This window comes from Equus asinus, chromosome 21 (genome assembly GCF_041296235.1).
Source record: "Equus asinus isolate D_3611 breed Donkey chromosome 21, EquAss-T2T_v2, whole genome shotgun sequence".
Classification (NCBI taxonomy): Eukaryota; Metazoa; Chordata; class Mammalia; order Perissodactyla; family Equidae; genus Equus; species Equus asinus.
Genome location: NC_091810.1, coordinates 11143155 through 11169457, shown reverse-complemented (window position 1 = coordinate 11169457; position 26303 = coordinate 11143155). Strand labels below are relative to the sequence as shown.

The 26303-nt window shown below is 64.1% G+C and overlaps 1 protein-coding gene across 1 annotated transcript in view; it reads right to left on the bottom strand.

The window, feature by feature from the left end:
- PLXNA1 (plexin A1) overlaps positions 1-26303 on the bottom strand; it is a 54557-nt gene that overhangs the window by 18889 nt on the left and 9365 nt on the right. The window contains exons 4-20 of the mRNA XM_070493334.1: positions 14526-14666; positions 13484-13584; positions 13048-13171; positions 12809-12962; positions 12360-12459; positions 10874-10988; positions 7445-7645; positions 5311-5407; positions 5049-5242; positions 4783-4934; positions 4569-4689; positions 4108-4244; positions 2713-2880; positions 2339-2432; positions 1891-2130; positions 1666-1809; positions 1104-1338 (exon numbers count right to left, since the gene is read on the bottom strand). Of these exons, the coding sequence (XP_070349435.1) occupies positions 1104-1338; positions 1666-1809; positions 1891-2130; positions 2339-2432; positions 2713-2880; positions 4108-4244; positions 4569-4689; positions 4783-4934; positions 5049-5242; positions 5311-5407; positions 7445-7645; positions 10874-10988; positions 12360-12459; positions 12809-12962; positions 13048-13171; positions 13484-13584; positions 14526-14666 (2518 nt within the window). The remainder of the gene's footprint in view (positions 1-1103; positions 1339-1665; positions 1810-1890; positions 2131-2338; positions 2433-2712; positions 2881-4107; positions 4245-4568; positions 4690-4782; positions 4935-5048; positions 5243-5310; positions 5408-7444; positions 7646-10873; positions 10989-12359; positions 12460-12808; positions 12963-13047; positions 13172-13483; positions 13585-14525; positions 14667-26303) is intronic.

The window sequence follows — 26303 nt, the reverse complement described above, 5'->3', positions numbered from 1 at the left end:
GCGCCACCTCTGCTGCCAGCACTCAATCCCACCCATCCATCCAGCAGCAGCACCCTCAGCATGCCAGCAGGTCCGGGAGCATCTGCTCTGCCAAGGACCAGCCGGGGCCTCAGGCACATGGCCTCCTTGTGACACGTCGTAGAGACGGGCAGCCCCTAGGGACACCCTCTGCTCTACCTTGCGGCCCACCACCCTCGCCCTTTCCACTGACCCCTAGCCCACCGATCGCCAACTTCCCACACCTATGGCCTTGCCTCCCAGAGCCCATCTCGGTTGCTGGGCACCCACACCAGCCCTAGGGACCACCCACTTTCAGTCAGGGGCTTCAGGGCGCAGGCTTGGGGAGCATCAGGGATGGGCCAGAGCTGGGCCCAGCAAGGCAGCAGAGCACATCCACTGTGGCCATCTTGTCACCACAAGGAAAGAGGAGCCACAAGATGAAGGGATTCCCAAAGACAGAGTGGATGGCATTTCCGTTCCGGCCGCGCCCACACTTCATCTGCGCAGAAGCCACATGGCAGCCCGCTAAGGCCGTCTCAGCCAACACCTGCCAGTTCTGCTCCAGGGCCCGACACACCCAGGCCCCAGCTTGGGAGGACGGGCTGTGGTCTGACTCTGAGACACAGCTCCTCAAAGACAAACGCTAGCCCGTGCTGAGGGGTGTGTGCGCTGAGCAACTGCAGCGAGGGCCCCACTCCTAGGCACCACTGGCTGCACGCCACACAGGCAGCACGCACCACACCCCACACCTCTGCACACACCATCTGGATCACCATCATGACAGCCAGTGAAGCGGGCAGCCTCACTGCGCACGTCCCACAGGCGAGGAGGCTGAAGACGTGACGCGCCCACCCAAGGACCCAGGCTGGCACACAAACACGGGCGCTCTGGCTCCAGAGTCTATGTCACAAGCAGCACCCCACAGACACTGTACCCACCCTGGGCCCCAGAGCTGCAGGCCCCAGTCAGGCCCCGCCCACCTCCCTGAGACCAAGCCCAGCCAAGGGAGGCCACCGAGAACACGTAAACCAAGCAGAGTCAGGAGGCCGGAGGGGGCCTAGCTCCGAGGGGCCCTGTACCCCACGCCCACAGCCCCGCCAGACCTTCCTTGCACTCGAGGGCCACGCGGGACTCCAGGTTGTCCATCTGGAGCTGCAGCCGCTTGAGGGTGCGGTCAGCATCACGTGACTTGCGCTTGTAGGCGATGAGCACAGCCACGATGACCAGCAGCAGGAGGCCCCCGCCCCCACCGATGCCCACGATGGCGGGCAGGGTCAGCAGGCTGTCGGAGTACACCTGCAGCGTGCCCGGTGAGAACTCAAAGCCACCGGCCCGCACCTGGGGGCAGAGGCACAGGCCACTCAGGAGATGCAGTGCCCACCTGGAGCTCTGGAGCCCCATGGTCCAAGGCCCTCAAGACCCCCGCAGCACTGCTCCTGGCCTGGAGTTGATGTTCAGCAGGGGTGGGGACACTGGGACCCAGGGGAGGCACTGGGCCTGCCAGGGGACACCACGGCCGAGTTGGGGCTCTCTCTCAGCCAGAAGCAAGTCTGGGGCTTGATCACAGAGGTGGGGTTGCCCTGGGTGGGGCAGGGTCAGTAGGTCAAAGTGGGAGGGGCATAGAAGACCAGAGCTGGGGCATGGGCCACCGGGCCACGGACGCACCGTGACCTTGTGCTGCCCGGTGAGGTTGGGCGACTCGCAGAGCAGCTGCGTCTCCGACACGGTGAGGGCGCACGGTGTGGAGCCTATGAGCACTGTGTAGTTGAGCCTCGAGTTGCCGGGCGCGGGTGGCAGGAGGTTCCGGCCCTGAGGGGGATGAGGGTGAGCCACAGAGCCCCCAAAAGGGTGCCTGCCCCCAGAGGGCCCTGCCCGGCTGACTGGGCCCACCTTGAGGATGAGCGGAGAGCTCGGCTTCAGCTCCAGGAGGCCCGTGGGGCTGAGCGGCTCCAGCACGGGGTCAGGGTAGTAGAGGAAGGAGGAGGCGTTGAGCACGAGCAGCGAGCGCACGTCGTCCATGATGAAGCCCAGCTCATCAGGCCGTTCCCCCAGCTCAGGCGGGCTGCGGGCAGGGTTGTCCACCGACGGGGCCCGACACACCATGGTGGTGTCGTTGTACACCAGGCAGCTCTGGGGACACAGTCAGCAGGACACTCGGCCAGCTGCTCGCCGCGAGGGGCCAGGTACCGCGGCAGAGGTACCGACAGGGCAGGGCTGTAGCCACACCTGCACGTGGGGCCCCACCCAGCCGAGCAGAGCCGGCTTCATCCCTGGGACCTCCAAGGTTGGCCATGGAGGCACCAGCCGCCTGGGGGGCGAGGTTTAGGCGAGGACTCACGTTCTCCCTCTCGACGCCTCCGTACTTGGCCCGGATGCGGGGTTCACGGACAGTGGCCAGGTTCGTGCCCGTGACCGTCAGGAGGGTCCCTCCGCTAGAATATGAGGGGGGAGAGGTCATGGGAAAAGCTCTGAGCCCCTCTGCCCATGCCCAGCACAAACAGGAGTAGGCCAGACACACTGGCACAGCTCAGCCACACCACCCGGCTCCCCCGAAAGACAGCAAGTAGGCTGAGATCTCTCAGCACCAGTGGTTTGGTGGCAGAACCACACAAAGGAAGCAGAGAATGGAGAGCCCAGCGCAGAGCTGTGTGCGTGACACGGTCCTCAATGGCACAGGGTCCCGGGCTCCAGGTGGGCTGGGGCCACGCCCACCTGCTGATGCTCCACTCCGGGTCGATCTTCAGGATGGTGGGGTCTTCGGTGTAGTTGTACTTCACCTCAGGGTTGGTGAGCTGAGCACGATTGATGTTGACTACGATGGGGGCGCTGCCGGGGCTCTGCCCTGGGGGCGTGAGGCACCGGATCTCTCGGGAATTCCTCCTGGAGGGGACAGGGGAGCAGAGAGGACACAGGTGCTGGAGCTCACTGTCAAGGCTCCATCACAAACAGGTGTGTAGGCTAGTTACTGGACGTCCCTGGCATCACCTGCCCGGCTGTAAATGGGGACCTGCCTCCAGGTGGCTGATGGCTGTCATGGTCACCTTACCTGTCAGTCCCCCCATCTGTGCCCACCCTCAGCCCCAGCCTGGCCCTCTCCTTCCACATGACCCTGCTTGGCATTCAAGGCTCTGCCTGATGGACCCGCCCCAGCTGCCTCCCGCACTCATTCCCCAGGTGACCCTGTTGGCCTCTGCCTCTTCAGCATCAGCTGCCAAGTCTGCCCATGCCTGGACTTGTGTGGTGGGCCCAGCCCAGGCGGGCACTGACAGTGGACCTGCCGGGCAGGAAGGACGCCCACAGGGCCCTCAGCACAGCCCCACGGCAGCCCCATCAGCAGCCGAAAACAGCAGCGGGGACAGAGTTCACGGGCCCCTTCCTGCCTGTGGCAGCACTGCTCCGCTAAGCCTGGGGCTTCCATGTCCTGGGAGAGCCGGAGTGCCAGGCTCGTGCCAACCCCAGCTATGCAGAGGGTTGCACATGCCTCCCTCTCCACACCGTATGCTGGTCTGAACCGTACGCTGAGCCCTGAACAGGGGGAACGCGGTGGCCAGGGGGCGGGGGCAGCGGGTCACTTCCGCTGAGCAGCCGGCCAGTCACGCCTGCACCTGGGTCCCAGTCCCCTCAGCTCCTTCCCCACAGCCGGAGCCGGCAGGCCCGCTCACGTAGCAAGGCTGCAAACACCAATAATTAGTCTGATAACGGGTAATTACCGCAGGAAAATATTTAAAGGGCCGCTCCATTATCATCCCTAATCTAAAATTATCCACTTCGAGTCTCAGGGCTTTTGTTAAGATTCCTTTTCTTCTCTTAAAAAATTTTAAAAAATACTTCTTACTATGTCTGCAAGGGATCCCCCACCCCAGGACAGGGCAGCTGTGCCTGCCCCTCAGGCCTGCCCACCAGCCCCACCTGCCCTGCCCACTCTGGAGGCAGCCTGTCTCCATGGCAACCCTCTGCACCTTGGGGTTTCCACAGTGATCACCCCACCAGGCTCTCCACAGCCCCCTTGTTTCCCAGGCAACGGAGGGGGCACGAAGCCATCTGAACCAGTCATCACCACGGGAAGGCGGCCGTGCCCCGGCCCCACTCCCTGTCCACACCCCATACCAGGAAAAGGAGCAGGGCCGGCCGCCGACAGACACAGCCACGTCACTGCCTGCGTTCAGGTGGCTGCCCTCGATGCCAATCCAGGTGCCACCCGAGAGAGGCCCTCGGGCAGGGCTCACACGGTAGAAAGTTGGAGTCTGTAGGAAAAGAAGCTGCTGGAGCTGCAGAGAAGGCTGCCCAGAGGCCCACATGCATCTCCAGCCACCCCAGGCCCTGTGCTCATGGGCTCTCAGACACAGCCCACAGCCAGGGGCCGAGTACACAGAGGGCCTGGAGTCAGGCCCAGAGAGGAAGAGGGGAGGGCGAGACCAGAGACAGGTAATGCTGGCTGAGAGGCCCACAGGATGGTGAGGGGCCCATCACCTGAGGTGGCCTTTGGGCGGCCAGCCCCTGCATAGCCCAGGTCTCACAGCCCCCTTGGGCCCCAGGGAGGAGAGGGCATCGGGCTGGGTGGGGCTTACCACAAAGGTGAAGCGCTTGGGCGACAGCGCCCGGTACTGGGGGGTGCAGTCCCGCACGCACACCTCTACCAGGGCATCGTGGGCCCGCACCGTGCTGGCGTCTCCAATCTCACAGACAATCCTGTGGGGCACCAGGCGGGCCTAAGTGGGCTGTGGCATCCAGCCGGGTGTCGGGGCCTCCCCAACCTGCCTGCCGGCCCCAGGCTGCACTCACTGCTCAGCGCTGATGTACTCGCTCTCCACGGGGCTGCACAGCACCTTGCCCACGCGCACACCCAGCCGCACGTCCTCGAAGCGCAGACCCAGGTTCTCGCCCGTGATGGTGAGCCGCGTGCCTCCCTGCCGGGGGCCCGTCTCGGGGGAGAGCTGTGGGAGGCAGAGGCTGGGACACAGGCAAGGACCTCTCGCGCTGGGAGGGGCCGTGCAAAGGAGGCAGCGAGTGGGTAAGAGGCCCCGCCTGGGCCCGGAAGGCCTGCCCACCTTGAGGATCTTGGGGTCAGTACAGCGGCTGCTGCCATGGCGGGCGTGCATCCAGGCGGCGGGCGAGTCGGCGGGGCAGTGGGGGCGCAGGGAGCAGCGGCGCTCGGCGACGCACCAGCCGCACTCGAAGCGTGGGTCAGCCTTCAGGCAGAGGCCGCAGCTCTCCCGCAGGGCCGGGCACTTGTAGAGGTGGGCTGCGGGGAGGGACACGGTCAGCTCAGCTCGCCACGCCCCACCCCCCCGGGCCGCACACCCCGCTCACCCTGGATGTTCTGAGGGTTGTCTATGACAAAGTTGCCGTTCCACACCACCGACAGGTTCACAGGCAAGTCGCTGATGTCATTGCCCTCATAGGAGTACTGCGGGCAGCAGGCAGGGCGGTCAGGTCACGGGGCAGAACTCAGGCTCTGGGGTTGCAGGCCACCCCCCCGGCAGTAGCTCAGGGCCTGCGTGTCTGCCCTGGCCACCCCTGGGACAGGCCCCTGGGACCAGGCTTGGCAGGGTTGGGTCTAGGGCTCTGCTTGTCCACACTGGTATTTCCAATCTGGAGCTAGACGCCCCCAGAACCACATGCCTGCCAACCAGCTGATAAAACTATGCCTCTGCTGCTACCCCCGGCTCCCCCTCGACCCCCCGCCCCTCATAGGGCTTCCTTCTTTGTGGCCACAGACCCACTCTCCAGCTAAGCCTCTGTCCCCAGCAGCCACATGAGGCATGGCCTCCAGGACGGCCTCCCCACTTCCCCCTGAAGTCAGCCCCATCAGGAAACCAGGACATCCCAGCTGGACTCCTTGCACATGCGCGAGGGATGAGCTGGGAACCTTGGTTTCTTTGTCCCCACACTGGGACCGCCCTGAGATCCGACACGTGTGTCCCCTTGCCCGGGCACAGCCAGCAGGAAGTGCCATCAGGTGAGGCTCTGCCTGCTCCCCACAGGCCGGGCTAAGGGACACAGCCCTCCCCCGGGAGCCCAGGTCTGGTGCTCCCAGCTGTGTCCCACTTTCTGCAGTTGAAGACCTCCACGCCATCCCAGAGCAGTTCATCCTTATTTTATCTGCAGGAGTTTAACTGGGTCCTATCAAATTCCTGATACTCTCCTTTCCTTTTAAACATGGCTGCAGTAAAGATAAACGTGGGCCTGGTGAGAGGGGAGGACGGGAACAGGAGAGGAGTGCAGGGACAGGCGACAGAAGCTAGAGGATGGAGGGAACGAGGAAGCAGAGAGGCAGACAGACGACCTCAGTGAGCACAGAGAGGGGAGAGGCTGGAGGCAGCCAGGCCAGGGGAGCCAGAGAGATGCAAGTAGAAGGTGCAGCCGACAGGAGTCGGTGACAGAACGAGGAGGAGAAAGAGGGAAAGGACGGGACAGACAGGAAGGGTCAGGGAACTCCAGCGCTGCCATGGGTCACAGGGGCCCAGCTGAGGGCCAGCCTGCCCCCGGGAGCCTGCTGTGATCCCCCAGACCTCAGCTCACCCTGCGAGGACACACAAGGGGCTGCCACCACCAGTGGGGGGCAGACCTCTGACCTGAAGGCCCCTCCCCTGGGACTCTAGGGGGTGGCGGCCAAACCCAGGCCTTCAGACAGCCCAGAGGCACCCACTCGCCAATCAGGGATTCGATCAGCCCCGGGAAACCCGCTGCTCTCCCGACGACACACTTCTCCTGAACAGATGGGGAAACCAGAGCTGCCAGCAGCCCCCGACCGAGCCGGGGGAGAGAGCGGGACTTGAGCCCGGACTGGGGACCACCAGCTCGGCACCACTCGCCCACCCCCTAGGACAGGACTTGGCTCTGCAATGACCACTGTCACTAAACTTGCTGGACTTGATAAAAGGCTTTTCAAATATTACCCTATTAGATTCCGGGCTCCAGATGTAGCCGCTTCTTGGCACGCAGGCCACACCCGCCTGCTAGTACACAAACGCCCCAGCTGTGTGAACAGTCCCTACATCTACCCACAGGGCTTCACATAAAGTGAGCTGAGTCCTCAGCACTGTCACCTGGCCTTCGCCTCCTGGATGCCCAGGGTGGTGACCACATGCAGGCCTTCGCACACCCTCACCCTGGCCTCCTGGCCCACGTCCTGAAAACCCTGCGCAAAGGCACGTCTCGGGTCCCACCACGTCTGCCTGTGCTGCCTGTCCGCTGCCACATCTGGCATGTGCTCCCTCCAGTCTGGGTGGCCCTTGGCGTGGCAGCACCTGCACCCCCAGGCACACCTGAGGGGCGTGGCCCTGGCCCAGGGAGCCCACGTGCTCTCTGAACCATCCAGGGCAGACCTGACCATGCCCTGTCCTTTTGCTGAGAGCAGAAACCAGACCCTAAGGCTGGGAGGGTCACTGGCTCAGTCTAGCAGACAGAGTCCCCAGCAGCCCCCACGCTGCACCCGCCTCACCGAGGAGTTCTGGCACTGCAGGCTGGAGCTGTTGAAGCGCAGGGCTGTGACGCGCGCCGGGCTCCCTGGGATGTGGAAAAGGCACTCGTACCCTCGCTGGCCCGACTGCGGCTGCGGCAAGTTCCGAGCGGCCAGGCTGATGGGCTTTACCACGCCCACTGGCACGTAGATCTGGGTGGAGGGCAGGATCTGCGGGCAGTCCTGGGGCGATAAGGCTTCGGTTGAGCCCGGGGTGGCGCCGTGCATGAGGTGCATCCCACTGTAGCCCAGACCGGGGTCTGTGCGCGGAGCTGTACTTCCCTGGGCAAGTGCCACTGTGCCCACCGCACTTGCTAGCGGACTAAGGGCCTCAGAACCGCGGCCTGGTGTCTGTGCTCTGCCAGGCTGTGGCTGCATGGGGACCTGCCAGGCCTTCGCCCTGCCCAGTGTTCTGGGACCCCACCGCTCAGCCACCATGGGCCCCATGTGGCCACAGCTGGAAAGGCCCTGGGCTACAAGATCTCAGCCGGGGCCAGGAGCATAAAAATAGCTAGAGTCGGGCAGAAAAACAGCCGGGCTCCTGGGGCTAGCGCTTCAGAGACAATACCTGATGCAACGGGCCAGCTTCCTTGCAGCACGGCGGGTGGCAGCCTCGGGTCGGGGGAGATGGCCACCCGGGATGCCACCGAGGCAGCTTTAAATAGACATGCTGAAAACAGGCCACAATCCCCAAGCCCTGCGACAGCCCCCAGGCGGCCCCGGCTCTGCAGAGGTTTTTGGAGTCTGAAAAGGGGGTCCAAACTCCAGGTTGGCCCCTCGGGGGCACTGGAGGAGCAGAGCAGGAAGGGCCTGGCCGGGAAGGCGGACCACTAACCATTGGATCTGCAGGGATGCCCTGTGTCCACTGGGAGAGGCAGGGGATGGTGACACGTACGTAGGGCCACCAGCCATGTGCTCAGGGGTGCGCACTGACACCAGCACTCCCCTGGCCATTTGAAGGGATGCCCAGACCAGACCCCAAGCCAAGGACACTCCCCTGCCTCCCAGCATGGCTGCCCCTCCTGGGCCCTTGGCAGCCCACACCTCTTCCAGCCACCAGGCCTTTGCTCTCGCTGTTGCCCCACCTCACACCTCCCCTCTCTGAGCAGATACACCCCCTCTTCCCAAGAGGTCACCGCTGCTGTCTGTCCAAGGGCCTGGGCTCTCTGCCCCCATCAGGCTAGAGTCTCACTGGGGCTAGGGCTTGGCACCTGGGGACCCCAGCTGTGAAGAGGGGTCAGCTCAGGGCTCTGCCGTTCCTTCCAGGCCCATGTGGCCTGGGAGCAGCTGAGCCAGGAGCCGGCTGCGAGGTGAGCGGCACAGGTATTCAGCAGCACGCAGGGCATACCCCGAAGGGGCCAGCCTACCCTCGCTTCAAGGGACTCTGGGTCTGTCAAGGGGTTCAAGTCTGTAAGTGACTGAGGGGCCACAACTGTTTTACGATTCAAGTTAGACTTCTGTTCACTGGACTTACAGCTCCTCCGCTTACACAGATCAAGCACGAATCTAGAAGAGTGGCCCTCTCTTTCACCTCCAGGGACACGGCGACCTGCCAGCCCAGGGCCGGTCCCTCCCGGCAATGAGGCTGCGGGGGCGGGGGGTGGCAGGAACACGAGCCTTGTGTGGAGACGCGGGCCAGCCCTCCCCACTCCTGGAGAGGCAGACCGGGCACTCCCAGCAGAAAGCCCTGGCTCGTGGGTTCAGCCCACCTCAGAGTGAGTGCAGGCTCTGCTTCGGGGCCCCCACGTGGGACCCCTGCTTGGCCATTCCGTAGGCACCTGCCACCTCCTCACCACCCCTTCCCTAACACACTCTGGTGGCTCCTGCCTTGCACTAGATCGAGCAAATGTGAGAGCACAGGGACAGAGCGAAGAGTAGGGTTCTCACGGACCCCTCCCCATTACAGGGTGGACAGCTGGAGAAAACAGCTGGGACAGGAAACCCAGACGTCGTGGTGTCAGCGTGCTCCTGAGCGAGGCGCACCCCGAGGAGCCAAACCAGACCGAGATGGGAGAGGGCCGAGGGCAAGGCCACGTCCATCCCAACGACAGGCCTGGTTGAGTCTGAGGATGTGTTACAGTCCTTAGAAAAGGCCCCGTAACACCTGGGACCACAGCTAAGGAGGGAGTGCCTCTGAAATCAGTTCATCCCCCCAAGTGACCCTCCCTCACCCCACGATTGCTCCCAGCCCAGCCCTGCAGGGGCCAACTCCTCGGGAGGGGTCTACGCTGGCTGCTCCACTGCCACAGGCTGCCACAGCCCGCAGCAGCCCTTCCTGAGCTCCGCGGACCCCGGGCACCAACCCCACTGGGATCAGTCCCACCAGCTTCCTGCCACCCAAGGCCCCTGCCTGCCCCCACGACCCCTTTGCCCAGCTCCTCAGGCAGGCTGCCCTCCCAGGGAGGCCCACTGCCCGCCCCAGGCCCCACTTTCACACCGCCTGCCCACCGGCACAGATGCTACCACCCCAAACGCCACAGTCCATCGGGCCCTCAGCCTGCCCCCTACTACTGCCTTGCCCCATGATGCGCAATGTCACACCAGGGAGTGGAAAGCAGCTCCACGGTGACACTGGGGTCGTGGCCAGGGGAGGCTGTGAGGAGGGGCCCATAGCACGGCAGCTGCGTCTCCTCTGTCTCAGGCTTGTACAGGGAAGTCCAGCCCAGCTGCAGCCCCCAAGCGCCCGATGGCTGGCAGGACCCACACCCTCCCACCCGTCCAGCCAACAAGCATGGTGTCTACTGCCAGGGAAAGGGCCCTGGCTTCAGGTCCCGGCTATGCAGCCGCAGGCTGGACATGGAGAGCCCTGCCCCACCTGGTCGGCTCCCTCTTGGCACGTCCAGGTTCGCCCGCCCTGGTCCTAAGAGCCTCAGGCTCCAGAAGGAGAGGACTTGCTGTTCATAAATAAAAGTTAGAGCCTCGCCCAAGCCCCAAAATAATCACTGCCTCACTACTACCAATTACCACACAGCCCTCAGACGGCTCCGGAGACCAATGCCGCCTGCAGCCAGTCTGACGAGCCCCTGTCCACGTGGACTCAGGGCACGGGCCTGCACGCTCACCCAGCCAGGCCACTCATGCTCCAGGCTGCCACGGCAACAGGTGGACAGTCCCCTCCCCACATCACGCCCCCCTCCCCGGGCGTCTCTTTGGTCTGCAGCCCCCAAGGAGAGTTCCAGGGGCAGGGGCTGGGTCTGAGGCCTCCCCTGAGAGTCACAGAGGAGATTTGCTGACCACCAACAAATGCCACTGGGTGACCACAGGCCAAGATGGCCCTGGAGAATGTCCCCAACCCACAGATCTTCTGGCTAGCATCCCAGCCACTCATGGGAGCTCTCGCAGGCCCCACCTGCAGGTGACACCCAATTCTGCTGCACCTCCAAAACCCTGAGCCTCCCAGGAAGGCCTTACCTCGGACACGTTGACGCGGCCCTCCAGGAAGGCGCAATCCGCGGCATTGTGCGTGCACACATGGCGGTATTTGCACCAATGGCAGGGGAAGGAGCCGTTGACACATGACAGGCAGCTACAAAGAGAGGGCAGGGCGGTGAGGCCAGGCACCCACACAGGGCCACACTGCCCTGCTGCTGGTCCTCCAGCGGTGGCTCACAGTACCACGTCGGGGCCTTTGCACTGGCTGCTCCTCGTCTGCTCAGGGAGGCCGCCCCTGTCAGTCAGTCCCACCCACCAACCTGCCCAGCACTCCCCTCCCTCCCACTGCTTCTCCTCCAGACCCTCGATCACCTGACAGTCTACCCCAGCGCAGGCCAACAGAACGTTCCCGAGGGCGGACACGCCCAAACTCGGCACGGTCCACTGTGATGACCACTGGCCACGTGCCGACAGTTAGCACTGGACATGTGTTAGTGCCATTATGAAACTGTATTTTCAGCTTCAGAGCTGCAGCAGACATCCACTCGTCCCAACGCGGGCCAGGCCAGGACTTCACAGCACCCCAGTGGGCCCAGCCTCACATGCTCACACTCCCTGTCCCGGCAGCCGGGTGCCCACAGCTGGGGAGGATGTACCCCTGGCTCCTCTCACAAGCCCCCGACCCACTGGCACCCTACTTCACCAGAGACTTCCGATCCCCAGCTCTTGAGTGCAGCCCCTGCCCTGAGGCCCCACCTTGCCAGGGCGAGAGATCGAACCTGGTAACAGCACCACCCAGGCCCACAGTAGGTGCCCCAGAAAGAGCTGGGACGGAGTCAGTTTGTGAGTCAGTCAACAAACAAAGGCATGACTGAAAAACCAGGCACCTCCAGCTCTGAGGCTGAATTCCACCTCCTGTGAGGGGCCTCCCCACTGCCTCACGCTGGCCCACCAGATGGGGTGCCCTCAGGTCAGGGATGGGGCTGAGGGGGCCCCTCTGGGCACAGTAGGCCCAGCCTCTCCTGCTGTTCCTGAGACAGCATGCTCACAGCCCCAGCTGGTGCAGACGAGCAAACCCAGGGCCAGCGCCAGGGTGAGCTCCTACCCCAGCTCCATGTGCCCCAGCCATGTGCTGGCACGAACCAGAGAGGACCTGCACCCGCCTGTCCCAGAGTGGGAGGAGCTCAGTGGACCATCTCACAGCACAGCCACTTCCCGTCAGGACAACAGAGCTGCCTCCCCGCGAGCTCCCGCCTTGTTCTGGCGCCTACAGGCCATTGCCCACACCATAGCAGCCGGCGAGGCTCTGCACGCGTGAACAAGTGCAGGTCGGCCCTGGAGCAGGCCGCTCAGACTGCTGCCCCGGCCTCAGGCTCACTGGCCCCCTGGCAGCCCTGCCTTTGCTGGCCCCTTGCCTGGTGGGCTGCTCTCACGACGGGTCTCTCCTCCCGCCCCGACCACCCGGCCACACCATGCCATGTCCTCCTCTGCTAGACGCTGGTGCAGGAGGGCCAGGGACACTCACGACTGGTGGACGCTGCAGTTGTAGAAGACGAAGTCCACAGACGCAAACTTCTTGCCCGTCTCCTTGGATTTCAGGTACAGCTTCACCACCCGCTGGTCTCCTGCAAGAGCAGTGCTGGCCCAAGTCACCGGGGCCACCTGGGGCCTCCAAACCCAGGACCCCCGCACAGGGCAAGCTCTGAACAGGGAAAGCCCTCCCAACCACCAAGTGCACAGCCCCGCTCCACACCCCAGCCCCTCCGGCCCTGCGGCCCCTGAGCACACCAGGTGAGCCCCTGCGTCTCTACTCCTGCAGCCCCTTCCTCCTGTCTACACAGCCCCCAGACGGGCATCTGCTCCTTCCCCCGCCCTCCTCCGCGGTCACCGCGTGATACCCGTTCAATGACCATCCACCTCCCCATAGGAGGGCTCCCCTAGGTGCTGCCAGACCCAGCCCATGGCGGCACTCACCCTGGCCCCGTGTGATGGGTGCCACTTCTCGAGCAGAGGGCGAGCGACAGTGGACCCGGCCGTCCTCCAGGACACTCTCAGACTCAGTGAAGTCCTCAAAGGAGCAGTTGACCCCGGCCGACAGGTCGGGCACGTTCCAGGCCTGCAGCACGAGCTGGGGCCCCCAAGGCAGGACGTGTAGGTGAGTAGGGTCCCGTTGTCCCCCCGGCCCCACCCCTCGCCTGGACGGCCACACTCACCGGGACCTGGGACATCGTGACGGAAACATTGCGAGGCTGCACAGTCAGCTGCACACACTGCAGCAGGTCTGCAGCAAAGCGCCTGGGCTCAGCTGCCCGCTCACAGGCATCCTGGCGCGAGCAGCTGCGGGCAGAGGCGTGGAGGTCGGGCGTGGTGGGAGGCCACAGGGGTGCCACAGCCCGCCAGTCCCCGCTCAGCAGGGGCAATGGCCTGCCGGCTTCTCTCTACACCCGTCTTCGCTGCGGTGCAGCCGTCACTCAGCCAGTCACAGGAAACCACCAAACATGAGCACCCCGCACAGGTAACACCCCGAGGAGCTCAGGGGAGCTGTGCCCGTCCCCGGCACGGGAGGCTGCCTGGGCCCTCCCAGGTCAGACACCACCAGGCCAGGGTGTCAGGGCCCTCCCACCCACGCCTACCCCCCTTCAGACTCACATGCTGTGCAGGACACACCAGCCGCAGTGGGGGTCCCGTGATCCCAGGCACAGCTCGCACGATGTGTACTGCACACAACTCTCCACAGGCACCCGCGTCACCTGGTGCGAGAGGGACTTCAGCAGCAGGCCCCACCAGGCCCATCCCTGGGACCCCTGCAAGCCTCACTTACTCACCACCACGGTGTGCCCCCTCACCCCACTCTGTTCTCCCCACACACCAGGGAGCTTGCCTCCCACTTGGTCTGTGCAAAGACCAGTCCCTAGGTGACCTTGACTCAGCCAAGTCAGGCCAAGCAGGCTAGGCCTCTCTCCTGGGAGCCTGGGGTGGCAGCGGCCAGGGAGCAAGCCAGTCAGTGCGGGTGAGCTGCCCAGAGAAGAACCAACAGGTCCCACCGGTTGCTCTCCCAGCTGTCTGGTCTCAGAGCTTCCGGAGGGAGCCATAAACTCGGCCCCAATCCTAAGCACAAAGGCAGGCTGGGCCCCACGTACCCTGACCTTGCCTCCTCAGCCTGAGGTCCCCAGAGAGGCAGAACCACCCAACAGATAGGAGAGGGGCAGAGGAGAAGCAAGAGGAGCCAGGAGGGTAGGGAGGCCTGGCCTCGCCATATGTGTGCCCCTCCTGCCCCCAACACGCCCACCCTCCCGACTGCCATGGGGTCACAGGTCGAGCTGGGCAAAAGCTGGCTCCAAGCAGGCTAGGCCAGAAACACAAGTGTATGGCATTAATGAGCTCGGCCAGGCTGGCCACAGGCCCCAGAGAGGCTGCTGCCTGAGCCCCCACCAGGCAGACAAGGCCAACACCAGGCCAGGCCGCAGCCTGAGAACTTGGGGCCCCATGTGCACATCCCAGATCCTGCAATGACACCACTACCCAGATAACGTCTCACTCCAGTATTTATTCTGGTGGACACAGTCATTCAGGGAGGGAGGGAATTCCAAACCTGGCCCAGAAGAACCCAGAGGCAGTGTGGGCCCACAGTAGCCTCACCCTGCTCCCAGGGCAGGCCCACCCCACATGTGTCTGGCAGCGCAGCACCTACCTGCCTTTCCGTCATGGCATAGAGGTACTGGCGGTCAGGGCTGAGGACCAGGTCACGCAGGATGGGGCTGCCCTCTTGAGCCACCACACTCTCATAGGCCAGGGCTGGCCGGCCACCAGGGTTCGCCAGGTCCACCAGGATCTGTGGCAATGAGGTCCTGAGTAGAGCTGTGCCATGCCCTTCTGCTCCAGCCCCACACCCTCTTAAGGTCAGGGGTCCAGAGCCCCTTCCCAGCCGCTCCCCCAGGCCCTGCAAGAACATGGCCACGGCCGCCCCGCCCCCGGCAGCTGTGCAGGACCGCCTGCAGCCTAGTGGCTGGGCCTGCTAGTCCCTTCGTCAGCCCACAGAGGCCACTGTACAGGGTGGGGGGCTCTGGAGTCTGGAGACAACCACAGGCTCCCCACCCTCAGAGATGCACAGTGACCCCAGGGCAAAGGTGACAGGCACCCACCCTCCCTGGGCACAGCTGGGTCTCCCAGAGGGACAGTGCAGGGTCGGCAGGGACAGGCAGCAGGGATCAGCCGGCAGGATGGGATGTCCAGTGGCCCTGAGCAGCGAGACCAGAGCCTCCAGGGAGGGAGGTGGCAGAGTACGAGGCCGGCAAGCCCCAGGGCAGCCTGGAGTCAGGGTACCCCCCACCCCCAAGAAGGCAGCAGAGGAGGATGTGCGTCTCATCGGCATGGAAATATATTCCAGATCCCAAACAAACCGGGCGTTAATTAGCCAGCTCCTCTCCTCCGCAGCTTGCAAGGCTGCAAGTATTTTTAGTTGCTTTTACCAAACAAATGTATTTAATTAACAGAGAGACCCAGGGGCCTTTCCAGAGATGGGACTCGTGGGGCGTCCGCCCAGCTCAGCCGGGCGGGCCGGCTCCCAGGGCAGGGCGGCTGGCCCTGCTCAAGCCCTCCCCTCTCTGGCTAGAACCAAGCGGCCAGCCCACCCTCCATCTCCCTGGTGGGGGCGAGGGCTGGGGCTAGGGCTCAGCTCAGACGCCTCCTTTGCACCCCCACACTGACGGGCCAGGGCAGGTCTGCCAGGCTGAGGAGGGCTGCGGGGCCAGGCAAAAGGCCCTGGCTCCACCGCTCCAAGAGGGGCCGGGCAAGGCGGCCAGCCAGGGTGGGGCGCTGCGTCTCCGGGCCAGAAGCTGCCGGCTGCGAGAGAGGGGGAGGGCCGCATTCCTGAGCGCCCGCGGCCACCCCCCACATCCGCTCAGCTGCCTCCCAGCCAGGCAGGCAGGCTTAAGTCAAACCAGACCCGGAAGAGCTGAACCCAGCGCTGGGCAGGGGGAGGCGGCCCTGGGCTGGGCCCATAGCGGCCCAAAAGGCTCCAGCCCCCAGCCTCTGGGAGGAGTGCTGCCGGGCGAGGGGCTACAAGAGCCCAGCGTCAGCGCCCCTGCAGGTGGGGCCTGGACGGGACCCCAGCCTGCACCCAGACAACTCCACACACCTCCTGCCCTGCTTGGGTGGGCAGCCTGCGGGCAGGTGCTACTCACAGGGAGCCCAGGGTCAGCTCCTGAGCCAGCCGGGACCAGGCAGGACATCAGCCACATGAGAGCGCTAAAGAGGCTAGGAGTCCAGCCTCTGGATCCACACTGCCTGGGCCCAAGCCCTGGCTCAGACCCCCTCCCCCCACCCCCACTCCCACCCCTGCCCAGCTGTATAACCCTAGTCGGGTACTGAACCTCTCTCTGTCTTAGTTTCCCTACCTGTCAAATGGGGATGACAGACAGTGCTCCCTACACCAAAGCTGTCCTGAGGATTAAATAAGGACCAAGCCAGTCTGCCAAGCAGGGGGACACAGGCTGGCCAGGCCTCAGAGTAGTCACCAAACCTCAGGAGCGAGTCACAGACACCCGGCAAGGCCAGCCTGGACAGCAGCCAAGGAGCTGGGCACAGGAGGGCAGGGCCTAGGTGGCAGGCTGGGGCACCAGTGGGGACTCAGAGCTCCAGACCCAGTCTCAACCCAAACGACCCAAATCAGGACTTGGGATTTCTCCCCAAGCCCTGGCCTTCACCTGCCCCCACCCCTGCAGATGCCCCCTGCAGTGGCCAGAAGCCCAGGCCCGACCCCATCCTGCCCGGCGCCAAGTCTACGGCCCATCCTCCCACGCCCCCAGCCTGGCCTCTCTGACCTCAGGACACCTGCCCCTAGGGCCTTGACAAGGGGCATTCTGAGGTGTCACCTGAACAGGGACAGTTGAGGGGCCACAGCCTCTCCCACTCTGACAACAAGGGGCCATGCAGTGCCAGTCCTGACTCCTGCAGGTCAGGCCTACTGTGCCCCTCCCCACTTAGAGATGAGGGTATGGGCTGGGCATGGATGTCACATCAAGGAACACCCCCACCCAACAGGTGATGGGGGAAATGTTACAGGGAAGGTCACACCTGGGTACACCAGCTCTGAGGCGTGGCAGGGGGCGGCAGAGAGCAAGTCTTTGGGGTCCTAGGGAAGGTGAGAGGGGGAGGCGGCCAGCCCTGGGCTCTGGAATGCCTCTACCCCAGGGCCGGCAGCATGCCGACTCCAACAGGTGGCACCCAACAGCTGCAGTGGTCCAGCTGTCCGTCTGCCATGCACATCTGTCCACCCACCTGCCCGGCACTGGGCAGCCCCCAGCTCCTAAACACACACAGGCAGGCCCCAGGCAGAGGTAGAGGGGGCGTTTCTGAAGGGCACAGAACCAGCAGGGGCTTTCGGGAGGCATGGCCCACAGGCCAGCGGGGGGATGTGATGTGGATGACAGGCTCCCTGCCATGTGCTGAGTAGCCACAGTCCAGACTCAGCAGGGCCACTTGTATGCACACACGGGACTGTAGGGGGGCATCTGGCTGGGAATGACCAGTCCCTGGGACATGCCTGCTGTGTCCCGGACAGTTTTCAGGCTATAGGGCCCATGCAGTACACATAGGTAAACTGAGGCTCATAAGGGCCTGCCAGAGGAACCCAGGGCCCCGGACTGCCAGCTGCACCCGGGGACACAGAGTCTGCCCCCAGAGTGAGAGCAGGGCTGCAGCATGCCACCAGGAGGGCAGTCCTGGGAGAAGGGGCGCACAGGGCAGCACAGGGCCAGGCAGCTGGCAGGAGAGCGAGACATGCCGGGGCAGTGCGTGTGCTGATGCCACACTCTGGCCCTCAGCTGTCCATTTGAGGGCCACCCACCTGGGGGCAGCTCACCCTCGGGCAGCCGCGTCTACAGAGCGCACAGGAGATTCTCCTGTCCCCAGTATCCTCTCCCCACCTCTAGCATCAGCTCTGTGCCCTGGAAACCTTTCCCCGAAGACCACCACAACCCTCCATGGCCGCCCACCATCGGCCTTGACTGCCCTCCTTCCCACCTCTCACATTCCATAACTTCAAGGCCCAAACCCAGCCATGATCACAGAGGTCCCTCTGCTATGGTGCCCTTCCCCACACCGGCTGAGAAAGGACCCCCTCCAACCAGGTGGCTTGAGTGGAGCTGGCCAGCCTCCCTGGGCATGCCTCTCAGGTTGTGCTGGGCCCAGGCACACACCTACCCATGGCTCTGGCCTAGAGGGACCCAGCCACCCCTACGCAGCCTCTGTCCAGGCCCCCCAGTTCTGCCCACTTCTCTGCCCTGAGGTCCTCCCTACCCCTCGGTACACTGGGGAGTCCCCAGGATTCTTAGCTGAGGCACAAGGGTTGGCAGCACCCCCAGGGAGGGGCTGGGCCCCAACAGACTGTCAGTGCAAGCGCCTGAGAAGGTGCTGACAGTCGGCCGGACACCTACCACCCCCATGGGGCATCGCATGCCCCTCCCCACAGATGGGCTAGGGAACATGTTTACCCTTTCACCCCCAGGCCAGCAGGCCCCTGGGGCCTAGGATACATCAGGTGGGGGCCCTAGAGAGGGACCCCTGCTCAAGGCCAAGAGGAGGTGGCCAGCAATAGGTGGGCAGCCCCTGGCCCTGGGAGGCCTGAGTCCCAGGCTAGCCCAGCTGGCTGCCCCTGCACCCATCACCGCGCAGCCCTGGCCAACTGCTGCGGGCAGGCAGCTGACGGCCCAGCCAGGTCAGCTGTCCGTCCAAAGCCAACAAAGAGCCCATTCTCCGGGCAGAGGGCGGGCGGGGGTGCCGGGGAGGATGTCTGGGCCATCCAGGCTGCTTGCCAAGGCCGGCACGCGCCCTAGCCACCCGGAGGCAGGGGGCTGCCCAGCTTGGCCCCGACTCGGGAGGGAAAAGAGTTCCCTGCTCTGCCCACCCCAAGACGGCAGCCCGCATGTCCCTACCTGGGAAGTGAAGGTGCACTGGCTGAGCTGACTTCTGGTCTCTAGCTGGGGGTGGGTGTGGGGAGGAGGACAGGACTGGGGGTGGGGAACAGGCAGAGGACAGGGGGCAGCAGCCAGCAAGCGAGCTGGCCACGGTGCTGGGGCCTCACAGCCTCCCTGCTTTGAACAGATGCAGCTGCCAAGCCTGGTCCCAGCCCTGGGAGGCAGGGTGGTCCTGGAAGGGGCTGCATGAGGGGCAGGAAACTTGGCTGCCCTCTCTGTGCGGGACCCTGAAGGGGCACGGAGCCCGTCCTCCCCTCTCCTTCCTGGTCAGGGCCCAAGGCTGAGGCACCCACGGACCCAGCTCCCAGACTCCTCTGCCTCCCATCACGGGCTGCCGCAGGACCCCCTCCTCTGGCTCGGGGCAGGTTCCAGGGCCCTTCCTGGGGCCCTTCTCAGAAAGGCCAAGAGGAATTTGATACTGGAAAAGCAATTAGCAACTTCCTCTTGGCACTAATTGGATAATTAAAACATGATCTGCAGGAGGCCCAAAGGATATAACTGGGCCAGACACACCTGGTGAGGTGGGGAGAGGTCCCAAGAATCTCTTCCCTCCCACACCCAACCCTCAACACAGACAGAAGAGAGCAGAGACCAACCCGCACAAGCACTGGTCCCCTCTGAGCCTTGGTCTCCTCATCTGCTGACAGACAGCTGCCTCACAGGGCTGCGTGGGAATTCAGCAGCTTGCTGTTCCAAAAGTGGGGAGGCTGCTTGGAAGCTGCCTGGAGTCTGGGCCCTGAAGGCCAGATCTGGTCATGAGGCAGAGATGCCCAGCTGCCCCAGGGAATCTGCCCACTGCTGTGGAGGCTCACAAAGCTGGGCCTTCCGTCCCACGTCCCTGACTGGGACTGTCGTCATCAGGACATGGCCAGGGTGCCCACCGCAGCCCCAGATTTAACCACTGGATCCAGCCAGCAATGGTGCGGCAGCAACCACCTGGTGGGTGCCCTCGTCTCAAATCTAAGAGTCATCTGCTGCCCGCCCTCCTGTGCAAGACCCATGTCACAGACCCACGTCACCCATACTACCCTGCCCTCTGAGTCTCCAAGCACCAACAGGGAGATGCAAGCCCCTTCCACTCTCTTAAGGCCACCCTGGTGCTCAGCCTGCCTGCCCCAGGCCAGACCTCCAAAGCCTCTCCCAGAACCCTGTGGGACATCTCTCTGCCCATGACGCTGACCACTGCAGGGTCACCAGGGAGCTGTCCCCCACATGCAGAACAAGGGGTGTCTCTCCCACCATGGGGCCCCGGCCCCCTTGGCATTGCTCAGTTCCCAGCACACACTGGGGCCCCTCTGTGCTTTGGCCGAGCTGTCCCCTCTCTCCAAAGCACCCTTATCAGTGGACCCTCCAGCCCCCTGGGCTGTTCTGGCCTCTGTACCCATCTCACTGTGCTGCCAGGGGCTCCTACACCCCAACCCGGAGGGGATGGGTCCTGGAGGGCAGCGCCCTGTCTGCCTGTGGAAAGGGCACTGTGCACTGTGGGTGGCAACCTCGGGCACTCATGAGGCTGGCCCTCATGGCCCTCACTGGGCACAGGGAGGCCACCGTTGGCCTGCATGTGACAGCAGCCATCTTATCCAAGGTGCCCGCGTGCCCTTGGAGCTAAGGCCTGATCAGCCAGACCCTGCAGGGAGATGGGCCTGGAGTGCAGACCTGGGGCAGTACACTCTGGGCACCTGCAGGGGCCACCCTGCGGGCCACTGTCTGCGGGGAAGCAGAAGCAACACTCACGCCCTCCTGCTCTGGGATGAGCAGCTGGGATGCCACCAGAGACCCATAGGCACGAGGTCCCTGTGCCCTTCTGGCTCAGCCCACCATGGGCAGCCGTGCCCAAGAAAACCAGAAAGAACATACACACCCTCCCCAGGACACACAGACGTCCACAGGGCACCATGCAATACCACCCAAAGGCTCCGGGGACCACTGCCCTTGTGGACAGAGGCAGTGCACCCAGGGGGCCCCACAGGCACAGCAGCTAAGACACACAGGAAGCAGCTGGGACTCCACTCCCTACCAACAACCCCGGGGGAAGAAAGCACGGCTGGGACCCAGCAAACTGCCGTGAGCACCCAGCTACAAGCTGACCACAGACCGACCACCCTGCCAGGCACTGCCACACTCCTTCACCTGGTCCTGGGAACAGCAACGCAGGCAGTCCTAGAGGTTCAGGACAGAAAGGTAATGCAGACCCAGCAGCCTTACCCCCAGGCAGAAACCCAACAGGAACACAGCCCTGCACTCACAGAACATGTGCACAAAAACGCACACAGCAGCCCTGCTTATCACAGACCTGCACAAGACGACGATGTGTCCACCCAGAAAGGAAGCACACCACGTGCACATCAGGAACACACGACACCGCCGCGACAGAACCAAGCTCGCTGCCCACAGCAGGCGCAAGTCTCGCACACCGGCTTTAAGCAAAGGAGGACAAGGGGAAGCGCACTGAACGACTCACCCACGAAACATCCAAACACCAGAAAACAGCCCTGGGGACAAAGGTCAGCCAGTAAAGTGACCCTTGGGGAAGGGGAGTGACTGGGGGGGTGGCTTCAAGGGGACAGGGTGCCCATGTGCTTCTGTGTGACACTTCCTGAGTTGCACACCAAAGGCTGTAGGTACGTCACACTTCAGAATGGACGTTGGTCACAGACCAGCCACAGGCAGGATGCTGGGGACCTCCCTGCTCCAAGCTGTGCCATAATGCAGGCAGCCGTGTGTATGTGCTCAAGGCTCACAGGTCAGTGCGACAAGATCACCTCTGGGCCCACAGATGCCAATGGGGCAGGCTGCCCTGCGGAGCTTCTGCAAGCCTCTAGGGGGAAAGTTGCTGGAAATCAGCGCCATCCCCAGACACGAGATGCACCTCCACAGGGCCACAGGAAGCATGCTGGAGGAGGGTGCTGCTCCCTTGGGATTGAGGTGCTGGGGGCCCAGGGCCCAGTCTTGCCCAGCGTCTCCTGTGGGCCGTCATCCTTGTCCCTGTTCCCGCCCCACAGGGGCTCCCCCAAGGACAGGCCCCCACCCACCTCCTGCACAGACCCGGGCTTTGGGGAACGGGGCTGCTGCTGGCTGCACCAAGCAGGATTTCGGCCCAGAGCAGGGAGGCCCTGGCGTGGGGACCCTGAGAAGAGGCCCACGCTGGCCCCCCCAGCTGCGGGGACTTGCTCACAATTGCTCTACACAGGTCCCAGAAGCGCCACTCAACTTTCAGGATCTCTGAATTTCAGAATCCTGTCTTGGAAGAAAGTGGTACCAGGGGAGTGGGAAGGTGCATCCAAAGGGAAGCTCCTAGAGACATGAGGGCCCTGGAGGGTAAGCCTCCCTGTCCCCGGCAGCCCAGGCCCAGAGCAGCACACGGCAGGTGCACAGCAACCACGAGGAAAGCGCTCATGCCCGAGGTCAGGTGACGGCAGGCACGCCCTGAAGGTCTGCATGCACAGGGCGGTGGCCTGCCAGGCCCAGGGCCAGGGGCAGAGTGCTGTGGCTGCAGCCCTTGGTCTCTCCTCTGCATGAACGTCACCACATGGGAAGGAATGGCAACCTACCCATGGGCCTCCCAACAGCCCCCGGGAGGCCCACCCATCCAGCGCTGGGGGAAGAAAACCAAGGCCCAGGAAGGAGGGAGCTTTGCTAGAGCACGCCTCCCCGCTGGCCAGGCTCCCCGACAGGCCCAGCCAGCCCCTCGGTCCCGCTGGGCAGTTGTCCCTTGGGTCCCACCCCGAGGCCTGGCACCCCAGTGGACCTGCCCAGATCTCCAGCAACAATCTGGTGGCCTACCACACCTGGGGTTGGCCCGTAACACTTTCCAGAAATGTGGATTGGCTGCCAACTCTTAACAATCAAGAGAGCTCACACAAAATACAGATTTCCACAGTCTCTTGAAAAACCAGATGCTTAGGCAGACACGGACCACGTTCTTGCCTAACATGGCCACCAGAGCAGGCAGGGCTGTGCTTGCACAGGGCGGAGCCCCATCCCTCAGCCCAGCCCCGGGGCCCTGCAAGAGGGACAGGACCAGTGCAGGGCCACGCCTCACTGGGACCAGGGGGCAGGGCCTGCCCCTCTCCTGGCTTTGAGAAAGGGGGAGTCAGGGTGGGCCCTGCTGGCTGGAGTCCAGGGCCTGCTCTCCCCACACCCACCACGGCCACCTGGGCTGAGTCTAGAGCTCTCAAACCAGAAGTTGCCCTTGAGAACTCCTGCCAGGGCCCAGGGGTCCCCAGAGGCCATGGCAGGCACATGCAGGGCTGGGGCTCTGAGGGCGGGGGCTCAGCCTAGGAGGATAGGGGTCAGGAGACACCCCCAGCCAGCCCTGAGCAGCTGAAGTTGGCAGGTCTTAAGTTAATTGGTTACAATTTTACACCACGTTTGGCGGGGCCTGGCCTGGGGCCAGCCGCGTCCCCGGATCTCCCCAGTCACTTTTTAAAGCCCAGGAAGAGCCAGGCCTGGGGAACACAGGGGTGTGTCAGCACAGCAGGCCTGCCCCTGAGTGGGGCGGTGGGTGGGGGTCCCCCAGGCCCAGGCTCCTGCACGAGGTGAGGACAGAAGGCAGCAGACAGCATGCAGTTTGCCCAAAAGGCAGGGCCTGGCCTGGGCCAGTCAAGGGTGGGAAGGGCCTGCATTTAAAGCTGAGAGGGGGCCTGGAGGAGAGGGTGCTGGGCAGGCCTACAGGGAGGGGCACAGTGCCGGGCTGACCAGAAGGCACGCCGTGCCCTGCCTGCCCCAACTCCAGCTCCTGGACCGTGGCCACCCCCTCCCTGGCTGGGTCAGGACAACATGGTGCGGCGGGTAGAACAGGCGGGAGAGGGAACTCCGCTACCGCACGCCAGGCCCCAGCCAAGCAGAGGCAGGTGCCAGCGGGAGGCAGGTGTCCTCCACGTGGTTCAAGGCTGGAGGCCTAGTGTGGGGACCTGCGGGAGTCTACGGGGCCAGGGTGGGCCGAGGGGGACTGGAACCCCAGCTGAGGGTCAGGACCCTCAGACCCCTGTTCTGCCGCAGACATGCCCTGTGGTGGGACTGGGGGCTCAAGGGCACCACAAGTCCTAGGAAACGGGGAGCAGGAAGGGCGGGAGGAGTGGGCCCTGAGGGAGCTGGAGCCAGGTCTGGTCCCAGGGCAGCCACTGGCTGATGCCCTGGGCTGTGGACAGAAAGACTCCTGCAGGCTGGTAGCTCAAGGGGGGGGCAGGGGCTCCTGGAGGAGGGGCTGCCCCAGAGCCCAGGCTTCTTCAAAGACGGAGGGGGTCACTGAAGTAGGGCCCCCATGTCCTCTCCTCCAGGGACCCACAGAAAAGCAATGGAGGCTGCAGGTGTGAGCGAGGACCCTGGAGCCAGTAACCCTGGGCACATGCCTCAGTTTCCCCATCTGTCAAACGAATGACAGGGTCGTTGTGAGGACTTGTGAGACACCACCACACGTGAGTGCCCACTGTGCATCCTGATGGGAGCAGGTGCGTCAGGCTCTGGGGCATCCTCTCGTCCTTCCTCACACTGGGCTCAGAGAAATCGAGGCTCGGAGAGGCTAGGTGGCCAGCTGCAGACTTCACTAGGCACTGCCCTGGCTTGGTCATTTGTAGGAGATTGGAGCATGAAAGATCAGCCACTGGAGGTGAGCAAGCACAAGACAGCTTCCCGGGGCCCTCAACTCAGGCCAGTGGATGTAGGGGGAAGTGGTTCCGGGGGTGGGTGGGGAGCAAGGCGGGACCCACCTCTCTGGGAGAGCCTCAACACCAACACAGATTTCATTCCACAACTCTCGGGCTCTGCCGCCACTAGGCTGGCAGCCCCTGGGCACTGCTGACCCACACACCCACAAAGGGCACTGTCCACTCATGCACAGTGCATGGTGCCCGGGCCGGATGTACCAGGGGTGGAGGGAGCCAGTGCCCAGGACGGGCTCTGGGAGGCAGGGGTGGGGAGAGGAGGACGGGGGAGGGAGAAGAGAGGAGAGGGGGACCTCTGACTGTAGCTTCCCCAAGCCAAGACCAAGGCCGCCTCTGCTCATGGATGGGCCCAGGCCCAACTGAAGGTCTACACTCCAGGCCTCAGTTTCTCCTCTGTGGGACTGGGACAGGGAGGCAGAAGAGCAGGACCAACTGGACTCACAAAGCCCCACCCAGACAGTGGCCCTGGGGCAGGGCGGGGGAGTGAGGCTGGGAGGCAGGGAGGTGGCGGGAGACAGGGCTGTGCCAACCTGTTCTCCCAGCCTCACAGGGTGGCCTGTGGGCACAGATGGCGCCTCGGCCAGCTGCCTGCCAGCCCCCCAGGCATCAAAAGGGCCACTCCCAGCCCTAGGAGCCCAGCCTCCTGCCGGGTGATAGACTCTGGGGCACCCTACAGGACGTCTCCAAGCCAGCTTCACCCCACGGCCCCTGCCCCAGGGGGAGGTTCTTGCTACAGAAGCACAGGCCCCGCCAGGCACAAGCCACCAGATACACACCCACTGGGGGTTCTGCGGGCTCCTTCCCCTGCCGCCCAGCCACATGCGCCCTCTCTGGAAGGAAGGCAGGAAGAGGAAGTGCATGCTGGGCTGGGGGCCTGAGACCAGGGCCCCAGGCAGTCACCCTAGTACCAGGGCCGCAGAGGGTGGATCATGCCAGGGACTGGGGCTCTAAGGGCACAAGGCTTGCCCAGGGATGGCAGCGGGGGTCTGAGCTGGCCTGCCACCTGTCCCCACTGGCCAGCGGAACGCCTGAGTTGAGCAGGCCCTCCTCACAGCCACTGTGAGCAGAACCCCACAGCACCCCCACCCCAGGCTGCCCCACAGTCACCAGAGCCCAGAACCCACACATCAGGCTCATTTCATGGATGGGAAAGTTGAGGCTTGGGGGCAGGGTGGGGGGGTCCCTCCCCAGAGATCACAGAGCCAGCAAGTGGTGGGACACAATTCCCAGGGCACCCACCATGGCAGAGATGGGGAGACCGCCCCCAGCAAAGCCCAGCCCAGGGGCTGAGAGCAGGCAAGGCCCTCGCTGGCGCAGGCCCAGTCCCACCCACGGGCGCAAGCCAGCAGGGAGCTGTGTCAGCACCAGGCCTCGGGACAGTTGTTATTCCATCCATTAGGCCCTGCCCCGACTCCCTGGGGCTCCCAGGCACCCCCACACTCTACAGTCACTCGGGAACTTCCTCCACAGCGGGTCAGCCCTACCCTGGTTTTGTCCCCAACTACCCACCAAGTCAGGCCTGATCCACGAGGTGGCTGCCCTCGGCCTGCCCTCCAGGAAGCACCCCCAACCCAGTTTCGTACCCGCTCCACGCAGCAACACTGGCTGTCAACAGACAGGCCTGCTTCACGGCGTCCCCACCCCTCCCAAGGAGCCCACAGAGGCCAGAGCTGGTCTCTCGGCACTCTGTGGTCGCCATACTCCTCTCACAGCAGCCAGTGGGGGTCATGGGGGGTATTACCCTTGGCCTGCCCTTGGCCTTGCTGCCTCCATGCAGGGCGGGGGGCCAGCCACCAGGCCGCCCTGGCAAAGTGCTGCCTCAGCAGACAC